The sequence below is a fragment of the Centruroides vittatus genome, unplaced genomic scaffold, assembly GCF_030686945.1.
Source record: "Centruroides vittatus isolate TY-2023 unplaced genomic scaffold, ASM3068694v2 contig_134, whole genome shotgun sequence".
Classification (NCBI taxonomy): domain Eukaryota; kingdom Metazoa; phylum Arthropoda; class Arachnida; order Scorpiones; family Buthidae; genus Centruroides; species Centruroides vittatus.
Genome location: NW_027120852.1, coordinates 1,197,840 through 1,215,462, shown reverse-complemented (window position 1 = coordinate 1,215,462; position 17,623 = coordinate 1,197,840). Strand labels below are relative to the sequence as shown.

Below are 17,623 nucleotides of genomic sequence, written 5' to 3'. Positions count from 1 at the left end.
CCGCTTGTATAGGCTAATCCAAATTCCGGGCAACTCAAGGGTAGGAGAGTTGCACGGAGAAAGCATTGTGATGAAGAGGGCCTCCCAAATATACAGCAAGTTCCTTTCCCCACAGCACCTAAGTATCACCACACGGTTCCAAAGCGGGGGTATGTTGGTGCTGTACAACCATCTTGGACAGCTCGGTGTCACAGTTGCCTCCTGTGATGGATTGTTGGTGCTCTGTTATGCGGGTGGATAGCATCCTGGTAGTCGCTCATACATAGTGTGTGTGTGCCCCAGATTTTGGCCTCTACACCTCAGCAGAAAGACCAGCTGGGCATGTAGCTTATGCCACAGCTTTTGTAGATTTAACATAGAAAAGAATATCTGATACTCATTTTGTTAAGTAACTTGAATAAACGGATGGATGTCACACCAACAATTTTACTGATCCCAGAGAAAGTTCACAAAAAATGCGTTAAAGAACATTTAAAGAAATGTTTTTTATTATCCCGCTGTTATTGTTCTAATTTTTAAAAAGTTTGTTTGAAAATTTATTTCATTCCGATTCTGTCTGAAGATGACGTTTGTAGATACGTCGAAAGCACTAGCAGGATAATAAAAAACGTTTCTTTAAATGTTCTTTAATGCCTTTTTTTGTGAACTTTCTCTGGGATCAATAAAATTGTTGGTGTGACATCCATCCATTTATTCAAGTTACTTAATATCAAGAAATGTTTATTTAACTTTGCAAAAGCAAAATTAAACTGTCTATTTTTTTAACAGATTCAAACTTCTGAGGCATTGTTTGTGAATTATTTGTTTAAATAAATTTGTATTAGGAAACACATGTAGTAGTAGTAGTAGTAGTAGTAGTAGTAGTAGTAGTTCCAATGCTAGGTAGCATACTGGGCTGCAATTATCTTCCATTGATTTTGATCATGGGTGAGGGCTTCAGCTTCCTCCCAAGTTATATTGAGCATCTTCAGATATTGAAGAAACGTTCTCTGCCAAGTATTCCTGGGGTATTCTTGTGGTCGTTTTGCACCAGGGGAAACCCATTTCATGGCTGTCTTAGGAATCTTATTGTTCTCCATACAAAAAATGCAGCCAGCCAATTGGACTCTTCTATGGGCAACAATGTTATGAAGTTTGCACACTCCACTCCTTCAGAGAATCTTTTCATTGGTGATATGATCTAAATATCGGATCTTTAGGATTTGTCGTAGGCATCTCTATTGGAAGACTTCGAGCCTTCTATTGATGTTTTCTGATGTCTTCCAGGACTCACTAGCATAAACAGCTGTTAGAATCACGATGGATGTGAACAGGCGGAATTTGATTTTCAGTGAGCTAGATGGTGAGGACGAGATCTTGTTTATCTGCCAGAAGACTGTCATCGCTTTTCTGATGCAGCACTTCACGTCCATTTCCGTGTCACTATTTTGGGAAATAATACTACCCAAGTAGGTAAATCTCTCCATCTCCTTCAAATCGTAAACAACAACACATAACACCAGTGTGTATTAAATAACATACCCTGAGAACCTATATCCAGTGTGTGACAAAAAAAATAAAAGAAAAAGTTCACCACAAACATTTTCTGTATTTGAGCAGTGTTACATACATGCATAATTTTTGTCTTCACAGTGTTTGTCCTGAGGCCAATTTTGTGTCTCCCCCGACCCAATGTGGCTGTAATGTGCTGTAGCATTGTCTTGTTTTCCTCTAATAGGGCCATATTGTCGACAAAAACCAAATCTCCGAGATGGTCCTGTTCAAACCAGTGGACGTCGTCCCAATGCACACACCGGACTCTTCTGCCCATCACATAACATAATCAAGGGTGATGAGGAAGAGGAAAGAGGACAGGACACGACCCTGCCTGACTCCTGTTATAATTTCAAAGAAGTCCATACGACCACCTTCAATCTTGACGCAATAACTCAAATGCAGGTATAAGGCCTTGAAAGTGATGACAAAGTTTGTCAGTACACTATATAATTGCAGGATCCACCAGAGGGACTCATGGGAAACACTGTCAAAAGCCTTGTTGAAATCAATGAAATTGATGGCCAATGGGTTTTGATACTCAATGCATTGTTTGATGATATTTCGAAGGGAGAAGATCTGCTTGATTCGCGATCTTCTGCAGCGAAACCCAGCTTGCTCCTGCAAGTGCTGATCGAGAGCAAACTGCAGGAGTCGAAAAGGACCACTCAAAATGCCTTTCCAGGCTCAGAAAGAAGGGTGATACCTCCTTTCTGTCCCTGTTAGTACATTCACAGATATCTCCTCTCTTAGGAATTTTGATTATATCGCCCGTTTTCCAATCCTCTGGGACCTCCACACATTGCTAGCACCTGTTAAACAATAACTTTAATTTTTCCAACATGGGCTGCCCTAATATTCTTTAGACTCTTAATTGCAAGCTCCACTTCCTCAAGGATGATATCATCAGTGTCCACCTGAAGCTCATCCTATGTATCCTCAATATTGAAATTGTATATGATGGTTGGTTCCGCTTGATTAAATGTGTTCTGAAAATGTTCCATTCACCTCTTGTTCTGCTCATCTTGAGTGATCAGAAGCTTCCCATTTTTGTGTTTTATTGGAACACTAGAGTTACGTCCTCATCTTAGTCAATGAATTGACTGAGATGAGGACACTCCACTCCACTCCTCGGTGCAGTATAGGATCTTGGAGTCGTTCTGGTTGGAAGCCTCCTGTGTTTCAGCACCCTTTTATTTTAACCATTCCTTCTTGTCTTTCTGACAGCTTTTCTTTACATGTCTATCCAACTTGATGTATTTTTGGCTTAGTTCCTCCATCTCAGCCATTGTTTTAGCCTGGTCCCTTTTAACTTTTGCATTCCTCTTATCAATCAACTTCCACGAGCGATCTTGGATCCACTGATCCTTTCATCTTCCTTCACTTTTTTCACTGATGTTTTGGGTGCACACTATGGTAATGTTTCTGAGGTTCCTCCAGAGATCTTTTATGTCTGTCATCTCTCTAAGAAGGACAAAGTGATTGTGCAACTCCAGAGTGAATGCTTCAGCGATGATTGGATCATTTAATTTTTCTCTCATGAACAGTCTTTTTAGCATGAACTGCCTTTGATTACAAAGAGTGAGTTTAATATTCGCCCTTACTAAGTAATGGTCAGATGTAATATCTGCACTTCTGTAAACCCTCACATTGTGCAATGATGACCTTCACTTTTTACTAATACAAATAAAGTCTATCTCATTAAAAGTGCACCCATCTGGTGACCGCCCAGTCTTCTTATGGATAAGCTAATGCTGAAAGTAGGTGTTCCCAACACAAAACCCATTGTGTTCACAAAACGATGTTAGCCTTTCTCCATTGTCACTCATATAAGCAGAGGATGCATGAACACCAATCACAGTCTCAAATCCTCAACAATCACTGCCCAATTGGGCATTGAAATCCCCAATCAAGACTCTCAGGTCATGATTCGGGATACCATCAAAGACATCTTGGATCTGCTTATAAAATTTATCTTTTATTGTACCCTGTGCATTGTTGATTGGTGCATAAACCTGCACCACAGTTGCTTTGGCGTGTCCATGGATAAAGCGAGCTGTAATTATTCAATCACTAAAGGACTTCCATCCAAGTCGGTCTTTTGTTGCTCGTTTACTCAGAATAAGACCTACTCCACATTCATGCCATTCTTCATGGCCCATGTACAGAATGGTCTTGCCATCACTACTGATTCAGTTGTTTGTCATTCATCTAACCTTACTTTTGCCAAGGATGTCCAATCAGTTTTCATCAAATGTCCATAATAGTCGAGCGAGTCTTCCACTACGATATAGATTACACACATTCCTTGTTTCAATTTTCATAATATTTCTGGCGGTAAAGATCATTTCTGACATTGGACATCGGACACCGTTGTCAGTTTCCTCCGACATATTACTTGGAGCCGAAGTTCCACTCATTCAATCAAAATTTCTGCTTATTCTTGCTGTTTCCGTGGCACTAATAATTTTTACAGGGACGGGTTGCTAATCCAACACCCAACCCTCCTTTTGCTTCTGGGCTCAAACAGTTATTAGCTAATGAAGCCTAAAATTTTAACCTTTTATTTTAAACGTTCTATTCTATTCTATTAATATTTGTGCATATGCACAAATAAAAATTTTATAATAGTTTTTAAGTTGTTTGGCACAAATATATATGTTTTATTGGTTGCTGAATGACATGTAATTATTCTGTAACATAACTAATAATATACTATTTGTGACATTTGAGGTAACTAGTGATAAAAGCATCAAACTCTATGGAACTTGATGCCATCTTAAATGAGAGAAAGATATTGCTAGATTAAGGCAGCCAAATGCTTGAACTGTTCTATTTGAATAGCCATTGAGGGCTTCCAGAAAGCTAAAAAGATTTCTGTAAAAACTAAAATTTTTTGTTGACTTAATGTAGCAATGTCTTTATTTTGTTTTGATGATAAAGCCTGTTACAATTTAGTAAAGCAGATTTCATAAAATTAAATAATTTTTTCTTAGATTCATTATTGTTTATTTATTTGTAGCATAAATAAGATTATGACATAACAGATAACATATTCATCTGGAAAAATTATTATTGTTTATCTTATCTCTTTACTAAAATTTTGATTTATTTGTTAAACTTCTTTTATCTTATGAAAATTTCTTTATGAAGTTTGTAAGAATAAAAGAAATTCTTTTGTTCCTATAAATTTCATTTTATTCATTTTTAATAAATAGATTTCACATGGCTCAATATGTACATATCAGTATAAATCATTTTTTATCTTTATTTTAAAATTTTTAGTTTTAGAAAATATAATTAAGCTGGTGGACATTCGAATGATTGCAGTCACAGGTATGTAAAAATAGATTTTGTAACAATAATTGATGATTTATTATTTAAACAGAATTTTAATAAATACATATATTTTATTGTATAGTTCTTGATGACATCATTAGTCGCGTGGAAGATCGAGCAGTTACGTCTGATGGTAAGCATAATAATTATAATAAAATAGAAAATATAAGTTTATTTACAAATTATTTTCTCAATAATTATGTGACAAAATGTTTTCTTCAATAATATTTGTTGAAAAAGACTACCTTAAGATGAATTAAAAATGAAATTTTAAACTGCGGCCTTGCAGACATAGCAGAGGCTTCGTTGGTCATTTGGTCTGGTGTCTTCCTGATTGTGGTTGTCTTAATTTTAATTACAAATAAAGTCTGTTTTGTTAATTGTACAGTATAGATTTTTATTTAACAGAGAATTAAATCAGTAAGGTTTGTAGGAGAAAGACAGACACTGATAGTATTTGGTTTATCTGTCAAGTATTTTTTTAAATGTCTGGTGAATCAAATCTTGTGTTTTTTACTGTTTCTGGATGTCAGTTTGCAGATGGGAGTGAAAGTAGTTTCCTTCATTGTGTTTATTGTATACTTTTTAATTGTTTTTTTCATATGTTCATTGAAATAATTTGCAATATCTTATTTTTTTAATCATATGATAATTTCTTAATTTATTGATATATTTGATGATTTCTTGTTTTATTTCAATAACTATTTTGTATATAAAATTTTTGCCTCTATTTTTAAACCATTGCACAGTTGCAGGCAGCATTTTATTTTTAATTTATTATAAAGCATTTTTTACCTTTTATAATATTTGATCTAAATAAGTGAGATACTGTTGTGAAGGATTAATTTGTGAGTTTCATGGTTGATTCTTGTTATATCAAATTGTACAATACTTTAAATATTTTTTCCAGCAACACTTTATTCAAACAAATGTTTTTGATCCCTAAGTTCAACCAAAATTAGTTTTGGCTTTAATTGTAGTGGTATATCAAATATAGTAGAGAAAAGCATGCATGTTCTGAACAGATCAAACTCAAAAGTTGTGTAGTAAATCTCTCTAAAATGGGAACCTTCCTAAACAGAAAAATAACTTCAGAATGGAGCAATTTTAATTTTAGCATAAACTGTAAATCCTGAATAAAGTGGGAATTAAGATTCCACTTGTTGTGGACAGATAAGTAAAATTATTTATTCACACTCAACAACCTTTTAAAAAACTAGTAATAGTAATTGAAAACAAACGTTTTCGACTGTTAACTCGGTCTTCCTCAGGTTCTAAATATTGAGATTCGTTACAAGTTCAAAACTCTTTCAGAACGTATTCAAATTTTCGAATAGAACCGTTGCGCGTTTGTGTTGCCATGGTATCATACGTGTTGTTGACATACGTAATATGTGTGGTGCAAAAACACAATGTAATTACATTCCATATATAAACGAAGGGATAGGGATGTACTGTACATTAAATAGAGCTATGGGGAACATCCCTTTTGTAACAAAACTTCCAAGCTTGAGAAATGTTACACGCATCTTTAGAATTGATGCAGGTTGTGCGCAGTCCAGCTTTGTATATTTCCAGAGTTTCCAGGGATCGCAGATGGTCCAATCGGTGGGAGAGTTTAATCAATTCTGCGTTTTGTAGATCAGCACTTATGCCCGGGGTCGAGGCATATGCGGAGAGGGCAGTGGTGCCTCTGTTGCGGTCAATATCATACTTAGGCTTGCGTAGACGCTTGTCCAGCGATTGTTTCATTGAACCGATGTATACAAGCTCTCTTTGGAATCTGCCATCCCATAATGGAACAGAGTATACCCCCGGTGCCATTCTTTTATCTACGATGTCCTTGGAATTGCGCATGAGGTCATATATAGTGTTATGCCTCTTGTAAGCGATCCTTTTGTTGGTGTATGCAGCAATTTCCCTGTAAATGGAGTCTAGGTGTTTATTATATTCAACCACAACAAGTGATTGAGTGGTATTGTAGTCGTTAGTGCGTGTGTTGGTGTTGTCAGTACGATGCAATTGTGTATAATATGCAGACGCAAGGTTATGAACCAATGTACGGCTATAGCCATGTCTTGTGGCTATGTTTTGGATGCGCTCTAATTCAGATATGGTGTCCTCGATTCTGGAGTGGTGCGTGAACGCTCTTTTTGTAAGAGCCCGGAAGGCAGCTACCTTGTAAGAGAAGGGGTTCTCTGAAACAGCAGGGATGAATAAAGGAGTGTAGCATGGTTTGTAATAGACCTTAGTGGATATTGTGTTGCCATCTATTTGCATATGGATATCTAAGAAGTTCGCATTTGAGTTGCTTATTTGGTCAAGCTTGATGTGGAGTCCATATGGGTTGTCGTTCATTGCATCGATAAACCTGTTTATATTGGGCTTAGTTTTCCATAAGATAAAGATATCATCAACGTACCTCCTATAAATATGTTTATCTGAATTAAAGAGGGGTATGATTCTTTGTTCCAGCTTTCTAATGACCAACTTGCATAAATCGCCTGACAGCGAGCTGCCCATCGGAACACCACGTTTCTGTATTTACTTAGTGTAATCTGGATTATTAAATATATGAAAATATACCTATGTCTTAGCATAGTATATTTTCATATATTTAATAATCCTAATGAAAATATACCTATGCTAAGGCATAGGTATATTTTCATATATTTAATAATCTAGATTACACTAAGTAAATACAGCAAAACCCATTTATACATTTCATATTTATTCGTCATTTTATGTCAGTCCTAAAACATTCCTACCCCTTTCAATAATGAATATTTCATTTATACACACAATTCCAGAGGATCAATCTTCCATCTGAATTCTAATTGCATTACACATAATGACTTTTTACTATAATGGCTTTTGGTACATTATTCTACTTTTTGAGTAAAGACACTAGTTTTGGTATAATGATTTTTTTTTAAACCAAAAAGCTTTTAATAAAAATGCATATTCATTAGTTTATTCTAAAACTGGCAATGAGATGCTCTTTAGTCTGTTGTGTGTATGTCTAGTTTCTATGTTTTAAAGTATTGTGTTTAGTCTTTATTTTGCCATAAAGGAATTTTTAAAGTAAATTTTGAGTGTTATAACAATGATTGAAATTAAGATAAATGAAAAAATAGAAAAGGAAATGATGAAGATGAAGAAGAAAAGATCAGGGAAACTTTGGATTCTGCTAAGATAGAAATAAAATATGATAAATGCATCTTGTCTATGTTGTTCATAATTTATTTTAATTATACAGATTTTCAAAAATGCTATCACATAGGCATCAATGCTTTGGTATCCTTCATGAAGATATATGAACAGCCAGATGATTGAACGGTTAAAGTGTCAGCCTACTGTTTTGGAGGACCCAGGAACAACTCTGGCAAGTTGGAAAATTTCCAGAATTTTAAAGGGTGGTCTGTTCCAGATATGTCATGCTCCCTTCATCACCTGATCACTTTGTTTTGGGCCTAGCCAAATTTGCAATGGGTCTGATTAAAGGCTTTATTAGTGCCTATAGGGAAAAAAGTAAAAAAAAAACAATGTGTACATAAACTACAACAATGAAAACAAAGTTTCATCTTGAATTTCTTTAACCCAGAGATATTTCCAATTCTAAGAATATATCAAACCCTTTCATATTTGGAATTTTTAGCACGAAAGTATCAAGAAAAAGAAAATTATCATTGATTACATTTGATTTATACATGGAGTCAGAAAGTGGATCACTTGACTCTACATAACTTTCTGGACAGTGACTTCATTCTCTTTTATCATGAACCACTACTTATTATCATTAAATCTTTCTATTTTCTTTTTGTGAGTACAGAAAATACCCTTCATGATAAGTTATATCTTTTCTTCAAATTGTACTTATTTACTTTGATTGTTGTTTATAATTAATGTAAACTTATTTTCATTGTTCTCAGTTGATATATTTTTCTATCTGTGAAAATTGTTTGGATATCTTTGGTTGAGGTCAGATGCGTTATAATTTTATCCAATGAAATTAATGCAACTTGCTTATTTGTTTAATGACTTTTCACTTTGCAACAGAGTTTTCAGGAACAATTCAGGAAGTTGTTAAGCAAGGGATAACTGTATCATATACCTTTTTAATGAAGAAATCTCAATGAACTAAACTAACTTATATATTAATGTCTCTTTAATCAAAAACTTGTTCGGTAGACTCTTGCAGCATTACGGTTAGAAACACCTTGTTTTTAAAAAATTGGATTACAAATGCATTTCGGGTTGGTTTACATTCCCAACCCCTCTTCGCTGCATAAAAGGGCATAAACGGGTCGGGAACGTAAACCGACCCGAAATGCATTTGTAATCCAATTTTTTAAAAACAAGGTGTTTCTAACTGTAATGCTGCGAGATAATCTACCGAACAAGTTTTGGATTAAAGAGACATTAATATACTAGAACCAATAGACAGCAACCATATTACAGTGTAAACTAACTTAAATGAATTAGAGCAATTACTCAAGAAGGAACTTATACATAAACTGGATGTTTTAGTCCCTTTTATGTCCTTATATACATAATAATGTAAAATTTTATATCTTTTATACTAAGTTATTTTTAGAGATTTGCTATTAATAATAATTATTTTTCTTTTAAATAAAGATTTATTTTTTTTTACAGTTCTTCAAAACATTATAGATTCTGCAGAACAAATAATTGCATCTGAAAGTAAGTTCATTAATTAAAATTACTTTTGTTTGCTGTTATCGATACACTTTTGTAAATGAGAGGTTTTGGTAATTTTTTTAATCTAGTCGTTATTTATTGTTTAGTTCAACAAACTGTCAGACTGGAGGAAAGTCCGAATTCAAAACTTTCTGGTAGAATTCATTTATTCTAGTTCTAGTAGTAATAGTAATAATTTTTAATTTATATTTTAAAAATGTTATCTTTAATAATTACAGAATATTAATTTTCAAATTATTATAATAAAATTTAGGATAATAAAAAGCAATTAATTTTAAAAATTTTTCACGTTTTTAAGTAAGCACAGAAGAAAGAGGAAAACATTTGGATACGTCACAAGAAGCAAAAAATGGTAATATTTAATGAAGTAATGAATATTAATAACAATTTATTATAAGTGAATAATAGAAATAATTTCTTGCTATATATTCATTAAAAATATTTTTCTATAGTGATAAACTATATAATGGACTCAATAGAAAAACAAATTGTTACATCAAATAGTAAGTTCTCTCTTTTTTTTAAATTTATTCTGAAATTTTCTGATATATTTTAAAATATTTATATAACTGAATGTAGTTATGTATGTATTTTTTGAATAAAATGTGTATTCAGAATCTTGAAAATTAAAAAAAAATTTTATGGAAGAAATCACTAAATTAAATTAACAGTTAATTTTCCATAAAACTATTTAAATTCATTTTAGAATTTTTACTGGGCTTGAAAAAACTATATAATACTACTTTCACATGAACTTTGAAATATGTTCAGACTAGCATTCCAACTTGGAACACGACTGAGACGTGATGTAGGTCTTATTCGTCGATCAAAAACATTTGTGTATATTATAGTTTATTGAAAGTTTTCTACTGGAGATACTTCAAGGTTTGTGTGAAAGTATTTTGATTTGATTATTAATGATTAATTATTATTTGTATTATTTACTCAACAACTGATCTTAATAATTGAAATGAAAATACTGAATTAAAAACTAAATATTTTGAAAATAATATTTTAAAAATCACACTTTTATGCTATAAATAGTTGAAAACAAGATGCTACTAGTCCTAAAATTCAAATTTCTGCCAAAAGATCCACAGAAGCTAGAAATGAGATAGCTATAATTACCTGGCACTTTAACACCTCTTTCAGCAATTATTTTCTTAAAAATACAAACATTTTTGACCTTTTCAGAGGTCTTCCTCAGATAAACAAACAGGGAAAAAAAATTTGTAAGCATTTGTATTTTTAAGAAAATAATTGATGGAGGAAGTGTTAAAGTGCTAAGTAATTATTGGTTATATTTCTATACAATATTTTTGAAAATATAAGAAATCTACATCTTGTGTTTATTGACTAAATATACATTTTAGTTTATGAAATTTAAGACTTATACTTGTATCATATCATAACAGAGTTGAGATGTATACATACTGTAGTTCACTTAAAATCTCTGGATAGTTTTTAGCACGCGCCACTATAGTGGTGAAGTGCTTATGTTAGGACTTTTGTCTGTTTGTCAGATGTCCACGCACATGTGCAATGACTTTACTTTTGTTACCTAAGTGTTATGTTCCGTTCAATCCATTTATTGCTCATGTCCACACACATGTGCAACAACTACTTGATTCCAAGAATTCATAAAATTTATTTTAAACAAAATTAATATTTGATTCACTTTTGTGGAGCGTGCTATCAGATTAGCTTGACCGAGCTTGCTTATAGTTTAGAGGGCTGCATTCCAGTTGTCTGTGCACTAATTAGCACATATAATTGGAAGTTTGGTATATATGATATAAACAGGACTGCGTGGAACTTACATGGCAGGTGAGTCAATTACAAGCTCTTAAGGAGAAAGTTAAAGGTTGCTAGAAATCAAACTTATCAATCATTGCAATATGCAGAGCATTATATACATTGTATTAAAATCTAAAAGTCTTCTCCAAGAAAGTATGTTCTATGCAATGACTTGAAAATACAGATGTTACTAAAAGTTATTGATTTCAATAAAAAAATTAAAAATTTGTGGATGATTGTAAAGAATGATAAATTGTAATAAAATGTAAGAATTTCAATTTTGCAGCTTTTATCACAACTTTATCAAAGCTAGCATTCAAATCTCTAGCATCTGAAATGGAATCATTTTTCAATGAATTTTAGACAGATACACACTCGCACTTGGTATCTTTCCTTTGTATTTCTTTTCGTTTAATTTTGAAGAATATTAAGGAGTGATTTGTGAAGCTTGAAGTAATTGAATCTGTTCTCTGATAAAAGCCAAAGACAAATGAGAGTAAGAATCTTTTGCTTGCAAAATAATTTAATTTGGATTTTACTACTCACACCCAGTTGAAAAGACAAAAACTATAAATTTATTGAAATTTTATGAAAACTATAAATCACCATATAACATCAATGAAGCAATTGTTTTGAAATTTATTCTTAACATACCCATTTATAATGGCTCTATCTTGTCTTGATTCTGGAATCATATGTTTAAATGTAAACATTTGCTGAATTGTTAAAAAGGTGTTGTTTATCTTTTAATGTTTGTTTAACTCCAGTAGGCATATATTATTTAAACGTAAATTTACCAAAAAGAAAAAATTTTAGCTAAATTTATTTTAATTTTGACAGAAAAATTATATAACAGGTTTAGCAACATATGGCATTGCTAGAAAGATATAGAACTCACAATATTTTCACATGTACTTGAGAGGTAAAATCATATTCAGTCTCTATAAAACATATTGATCACCTTTGGAGAGAGACTGTTAGAAATATTTATTTTTTATTTATTTATTTGATAGTACAAGGAAAGTCCTGTATGTACGGGCAAAAAAATGAACCAAACAAAAAAAGTATTACAATCACACATACTAATATAAAAACAAAATTACAGTGTCTTCCACAAGAAACATGTGACAATCAATCTATAAACAAAAAGAGGTACAAAATTATCATCACATCCTTACTAAAGTCAATAAATGTTACCCCAAAAAAAACAAAATGACAAATAACAAATAAACACACACAAAAAAAAGAAAGTGGCAGCGATTGGTCGACGCATATAAAACTAAAACTGATAATAAAATAAAGTAAATTAAACAAATACCTGAAAAATAGTAAAGTGTTAATTAATAGTCACCCAAAAGTGCCGACCATAAACGCTGCCAACTAGCCAACACTCAGATGTCCTCTTAAATACTATAATCACACCACCTGGTGGACAAATTTCTGAAAAAAGAAAGAATAAAATAACTTATTCTAATCAAATCAATCCTCTTGATCGTTTATCTTAGTAATAAACCTGTAAATACAGTAATATTTGTTATGGTCTTGCAACAGATGCCTATTTGATTGAATTGACAAGTAATCTTCTCCAAAGCACTTTTGTCTATCTGCAGTTAAAACTTTACATTCAGCTACCACATGATAAGCATCAAAATTGAAGTAAGAATCACAAAACTCATAATACTCGATACACGGAGATCTCATTCGTCTAAATGTATAACATTTAGAAACATGTAGCACTGCTTGTATCATACAAAATTATCTTTCCATATTTAAATAAGTCAGCGACCCCCAATCATTAAAAACATCCCGATACCACTTATTATATTTATAATTGGCCGCTCTATCTTTGAATTCGTTTACATAATTGATTGCAAGCCGCATTAAAATATCAGAGGCAATAGTTTCATTGACCATTGTCGGCTCAATTTGATAACCGAACTTCTGCATCAAAGACGTAATACAATCTCCCCACGCTATTCTTAATGAAATTAATAATAATTTAGTCGACTTGGTAAGCTTACTAGCAGCCTGTTTGTATACCCATCTTAGGTTACTTTTTATTATATTAAAATAAAGGGGAACCCTTTGAAACTCCAAATATACAATATACGATGGAATCCATCTTTTTAATGAATATAGACGCTTAATAAAATTAATTTGTAGATTATCATCTCTGTCTTTCCAATCAAAACCCCACACCTCAGACCCATATAACACTACTGACTGTATAAAAGCCTCAAACAATTTTAACTTATATTTCCACCATACCAATCTGCCAGAAACACATACCTTGATAATCTTATCTATTCCTATATTCACTTTATTATGAATATACTTTAAATGTTTAGAAAAACGTCCATTAGACTGGAAGAATACACCCAAATATTTATACTCATCAACTACTTGTATTTTACACTCTTGTAAAAACCAATTTTTCCTTTTAGAATGTTTTCCTTCGTTTCGAAAAACCATAATTTTGGATTTATTAATATTCACCGAGAGATTTAACTCCTGTAATGCAATTTCCAAAAAATCTATCAATCTCTGTAGGCCCAAAGGCGAGTCTGCCATAACTACCAAATCATCAGCATATGTCAAAATTGTCACCTCAGTTCCCAACAGATCAATACCCACTAATTCAGAAGCATTCAATTTACTTACCAGTGGAAATAAATATAGATTAAACAATAATGGGCTCAAAACACAACCCTGTTTCACACCCTTTAGCATAAAAAAAAGATTAGAAATACCCTCTTTACCGGACACACAAGCCTCTGTATTAGTATATAACTGAATCAAAAAATTTACAAATTTATAACTCAACCCAATCTTCAATAGCTGTCTCCACAAAATGTCTTCATCCAAGGAATCAAATGCCACAGTCAAATCTACAAAAAAGATGTAAAGTTTGCCTTGTTTCTTCCTTAAAGACTTCTGTATTAAAGCATATAAAACAAAAATATTATCCAATGTTGAAAAACCTGACCGGAAACCAACCTGGAAGTCCAAAAGAACTTCAAACCTCTTCAACCACATTACCAATCGCTTACCTAAAATTTTACAAAACACTTTAGAAATAGTCAGTAGTAATGAAATTGATCTATAATTTTCCGGAAAATCTCTGCGCCCCTTCTTATATATAGGAATGATCTTACAAGTACACCAATGCAATGGAATTATTCTTGATTGATAGACATTATTGAACAAACCTGCCAAATATCCAACCAACTCTGGATGATTCTTATACAGCTCCATCGGTATACCATCTATACCTGGAGCAGTCTCATTTTTCATAGAAACTAAAACCTTTTTAACTTCCTGTTCCGTTATCTCAGTATCCAACAACTCGTCCTGCCAATTCACACACCAATTATATACAGCAATATCTGGTAAATACTGCCTAAAACAAAATTTCCGAGCAAAATACGTTACCCAATCAAGATCCGGAAGTTCACTACGTTTCCTACCAATAAAGAAATTAATAAATCGCCAGAACTGTTTACCAAGATGCCAAATTACTATTCATCCTTTTCAAAAAAAGCTTTTTCTTAGCTCTACATAAATTGCAAGTGATATTCCACTCCTTAATGTAATTACACACAGCAATACTATTTCCAATCTTGGCTTGCCTCATTCTTTTCAACGCCTGGTTTCTCCTCGCAATACTCAATCTACAATTGACATCAAACCATGAAATACAAGTTCCAACTGACCTTTGATACCAATCAGAAAAAGATGATTTAATTAAATCGTCCAAAATCTCAAACGTTAATATCGACTGACTCTGGATTGCAGACAATAACTCACTGTATTTATGATTCACCACCTCTTTACTTTTTTCCTTCCAAAAAATTCTCACTCTACTATCTCTAGACCTATTCCACACTACTCTAGTTTTCTTTTTGAATTTACAATCCAAAGTCACTCTAATTGGAAAATGATTACTATAGACTTTATCCAATACAGAAAAATTAGATACATCAACCATTCGAGTCAACTTGACCAAAGCTAGGTCAATAACAGAGCAACCTATTTCTCCTACATAAGTATAATAATCTTTAGAGTTCGATGCACCTCTACCATTCAAAATTAAATATCCCGCGGCTTCACAAAATTCCAACACCAATCTACCACGATTATTTATCAGTGTGTCTTGCGATACTCTTGACGTCCAATTCCAATCAAACTCTTCATTACAATCAAAAGTCCATTCCTGTGGTTCCAGACCTGTACGAGCATTAAAATCCCCGATCAGACAATCCAAATCATAACAACCAGCCAACCTAACCACCTCCATCCAAATAATATTCCATATAGCCGGTCTTATATACACAAAACAAAAGGACGTCACCAAATGCGCTGTTGTCACTTGCACAACAACCCAATGCCTATCTTTTTCAAGTATATTCACTTTCAACGAATTTGCTATCAATAATATCCGACCACCAATGAAACGCCCTCTATCCGTCTCACGATACCCTCCTTCCTGAATAACCATAAAATTATCCAAACTGTCAACATCGGACAAAATAGTCCTACCATCCCACCACGTCTCCATTAAGAAAACAATGTCAAAAGTACACAAATAATACCAAAAAGAGTTAGGTTTATTAACAACCCCTTCGCAATTCCACGAAAGTACATTCATACCTGTTCCCAGTCAAGTTGAGGTTAGCTTTTCCATTGTCTTGGAGACAATGTTATATTTATAAATTTTATTGTCCACTTTAACTGCATTTCGATTATTTAAATAAGTAATTACAGCTCCCATCCTCTTTTTTTCTTTAGCAAAATTATTAGTTATTTTCTTTATCTCCCTGGTTAGTGGAGGAAGATCATCCATTAGAAATATCCTGGAACCCTTTAATTTAAATGCCATTCTTCTAATCTTACATTTATCACCATAGTCCAAAAAACTACAATAAATCAATCTAATTCTATTAATCTGGAGCTGCCCTAATCTATAACACCGGTCCAAACTGACCTGATCGACATTTAATTTATCCTGAAAAAACTCCAACACTACTTCCTTAACTGGCAAATTTTCATTTTCTAATTCAGGTAATCTAGAAATTATCAAATTATTACGTCTTAAAAAACACTCAAACCGCTCTTGACTTAATGTAAATTCGGCCAATTTTTTCTCCAAGTCTATTCCATTGACCAATAAAACCTTGCCAGTATCACGAGTAAATTTTTTCTCTAGGACCTCAATTCTCGATTCCAAATTCACAATGGCTTCATCCAAATTTTCCACCCGGGAATAAATTCTATCAATTTTGTTAATCATCCCTTCCAATTTCGAGTTCTGTTTTAAATTTAATTGAATTAATAACGATATCCCATCCTTGATATCCAATTCTCCCTGAAGAAGCTCCAAAATCATCGTTTCTTCCAAGGGGTCAGGGTGGAACACCTTAGATCTACTATCCATCTGGCTAACCGGAGAATAAGACTTCCTTTTCGACATCACGAATAAATTCGATAATCTTACCTGAAAAATAGTAAAGTGTTAATTAATAATCGCCCAAAAGCACCGACCATAAACACTGCCCTGTTAGAAATATTTAAACTATAACTTTTCAGAGATTTTTATATGCTACTTTTCACATGGAAGCACAAGTGTAGAATGTGGATTTTCTAAATTTCTGTATATTTTTTGAAAATGTGATAAGAGACTCATTACAAAATATCAGATACATAAAAAAGCCTCTATAGATAGAAATTAAATCTTTAAAGTTTTTCAAAAATACATTTTAAAATAGTTTTCTTTAATCAACTTATATTATGTAATATGTATTATTCTTAATCAAAATTTTTATTCAATTTTGTGTTTTGAGAGTTTTAAAAATTTTCCCTAGTTCTTTTGGTCTTTTTGAAATACAATTTTTAATTACTAAAATATTGATTAAAACTATAAATCTAAACAATTGTTACCTATTTCCCCTCCAATATTTTCATTTAACTATTTTAAATGTTTACAAACACTTCTATCATATCAACTATGATAGAAGTGTTGTTTTGATGTTACCAGTAACAGTGTGACAAGTTTCCGTTATCTCTGCTGTAGTATTTGAGATTTATTTTTTCAATTTTTTGAAAGAAGAAGCTCTTTTATAATATTTTAAATCTGTTTGAAAAAAATCTGAAATTCAACTGGAGAAAGCTGAAATTTTTAGTGGAAATTTTTGTTATTATTTTTTAAGATCAAATATAAACTTTGTATGCATCA

General features: G+C 32.5%; 1 protein-coding gene across 1 annotated transcript in view; it reads left to right on the top strand.

Annotated features, from left to right (window-relative positions):
- LOC136990717 (fap1 adhesin-like) overlaps positions 1-17,623 on the top strand; it is a 150,942-nt gene that overhangs the window by 90,595 nt on the left and 42,724 nt on the right. The window contains exons 33-38 of the mRNA XM_067289137.1: positions 4,819-4,869; positions 4,955-5,005; positions 9,529-9,576; positions 9,681-9,728; positions 9,893-9,946; positions 10,047-10,097. Coding sequence (XP_067145238.1) covers positions 4,819-4,869; positions 4,955-5,005; positions 9,529-9,576; positions 9,681-9,728; positions 9,893-9,946; positions 10,047-10,097 — 303 coding nt within the window. The remainder of the gene's footprint in view (positions 1-4,818; positions 4,870-4,954; positions 5,006-9,528; positions 9,577-9,680; positions 9,729-9,892; positions 9,947-10,046; positions 10,098-17,623) is intronic.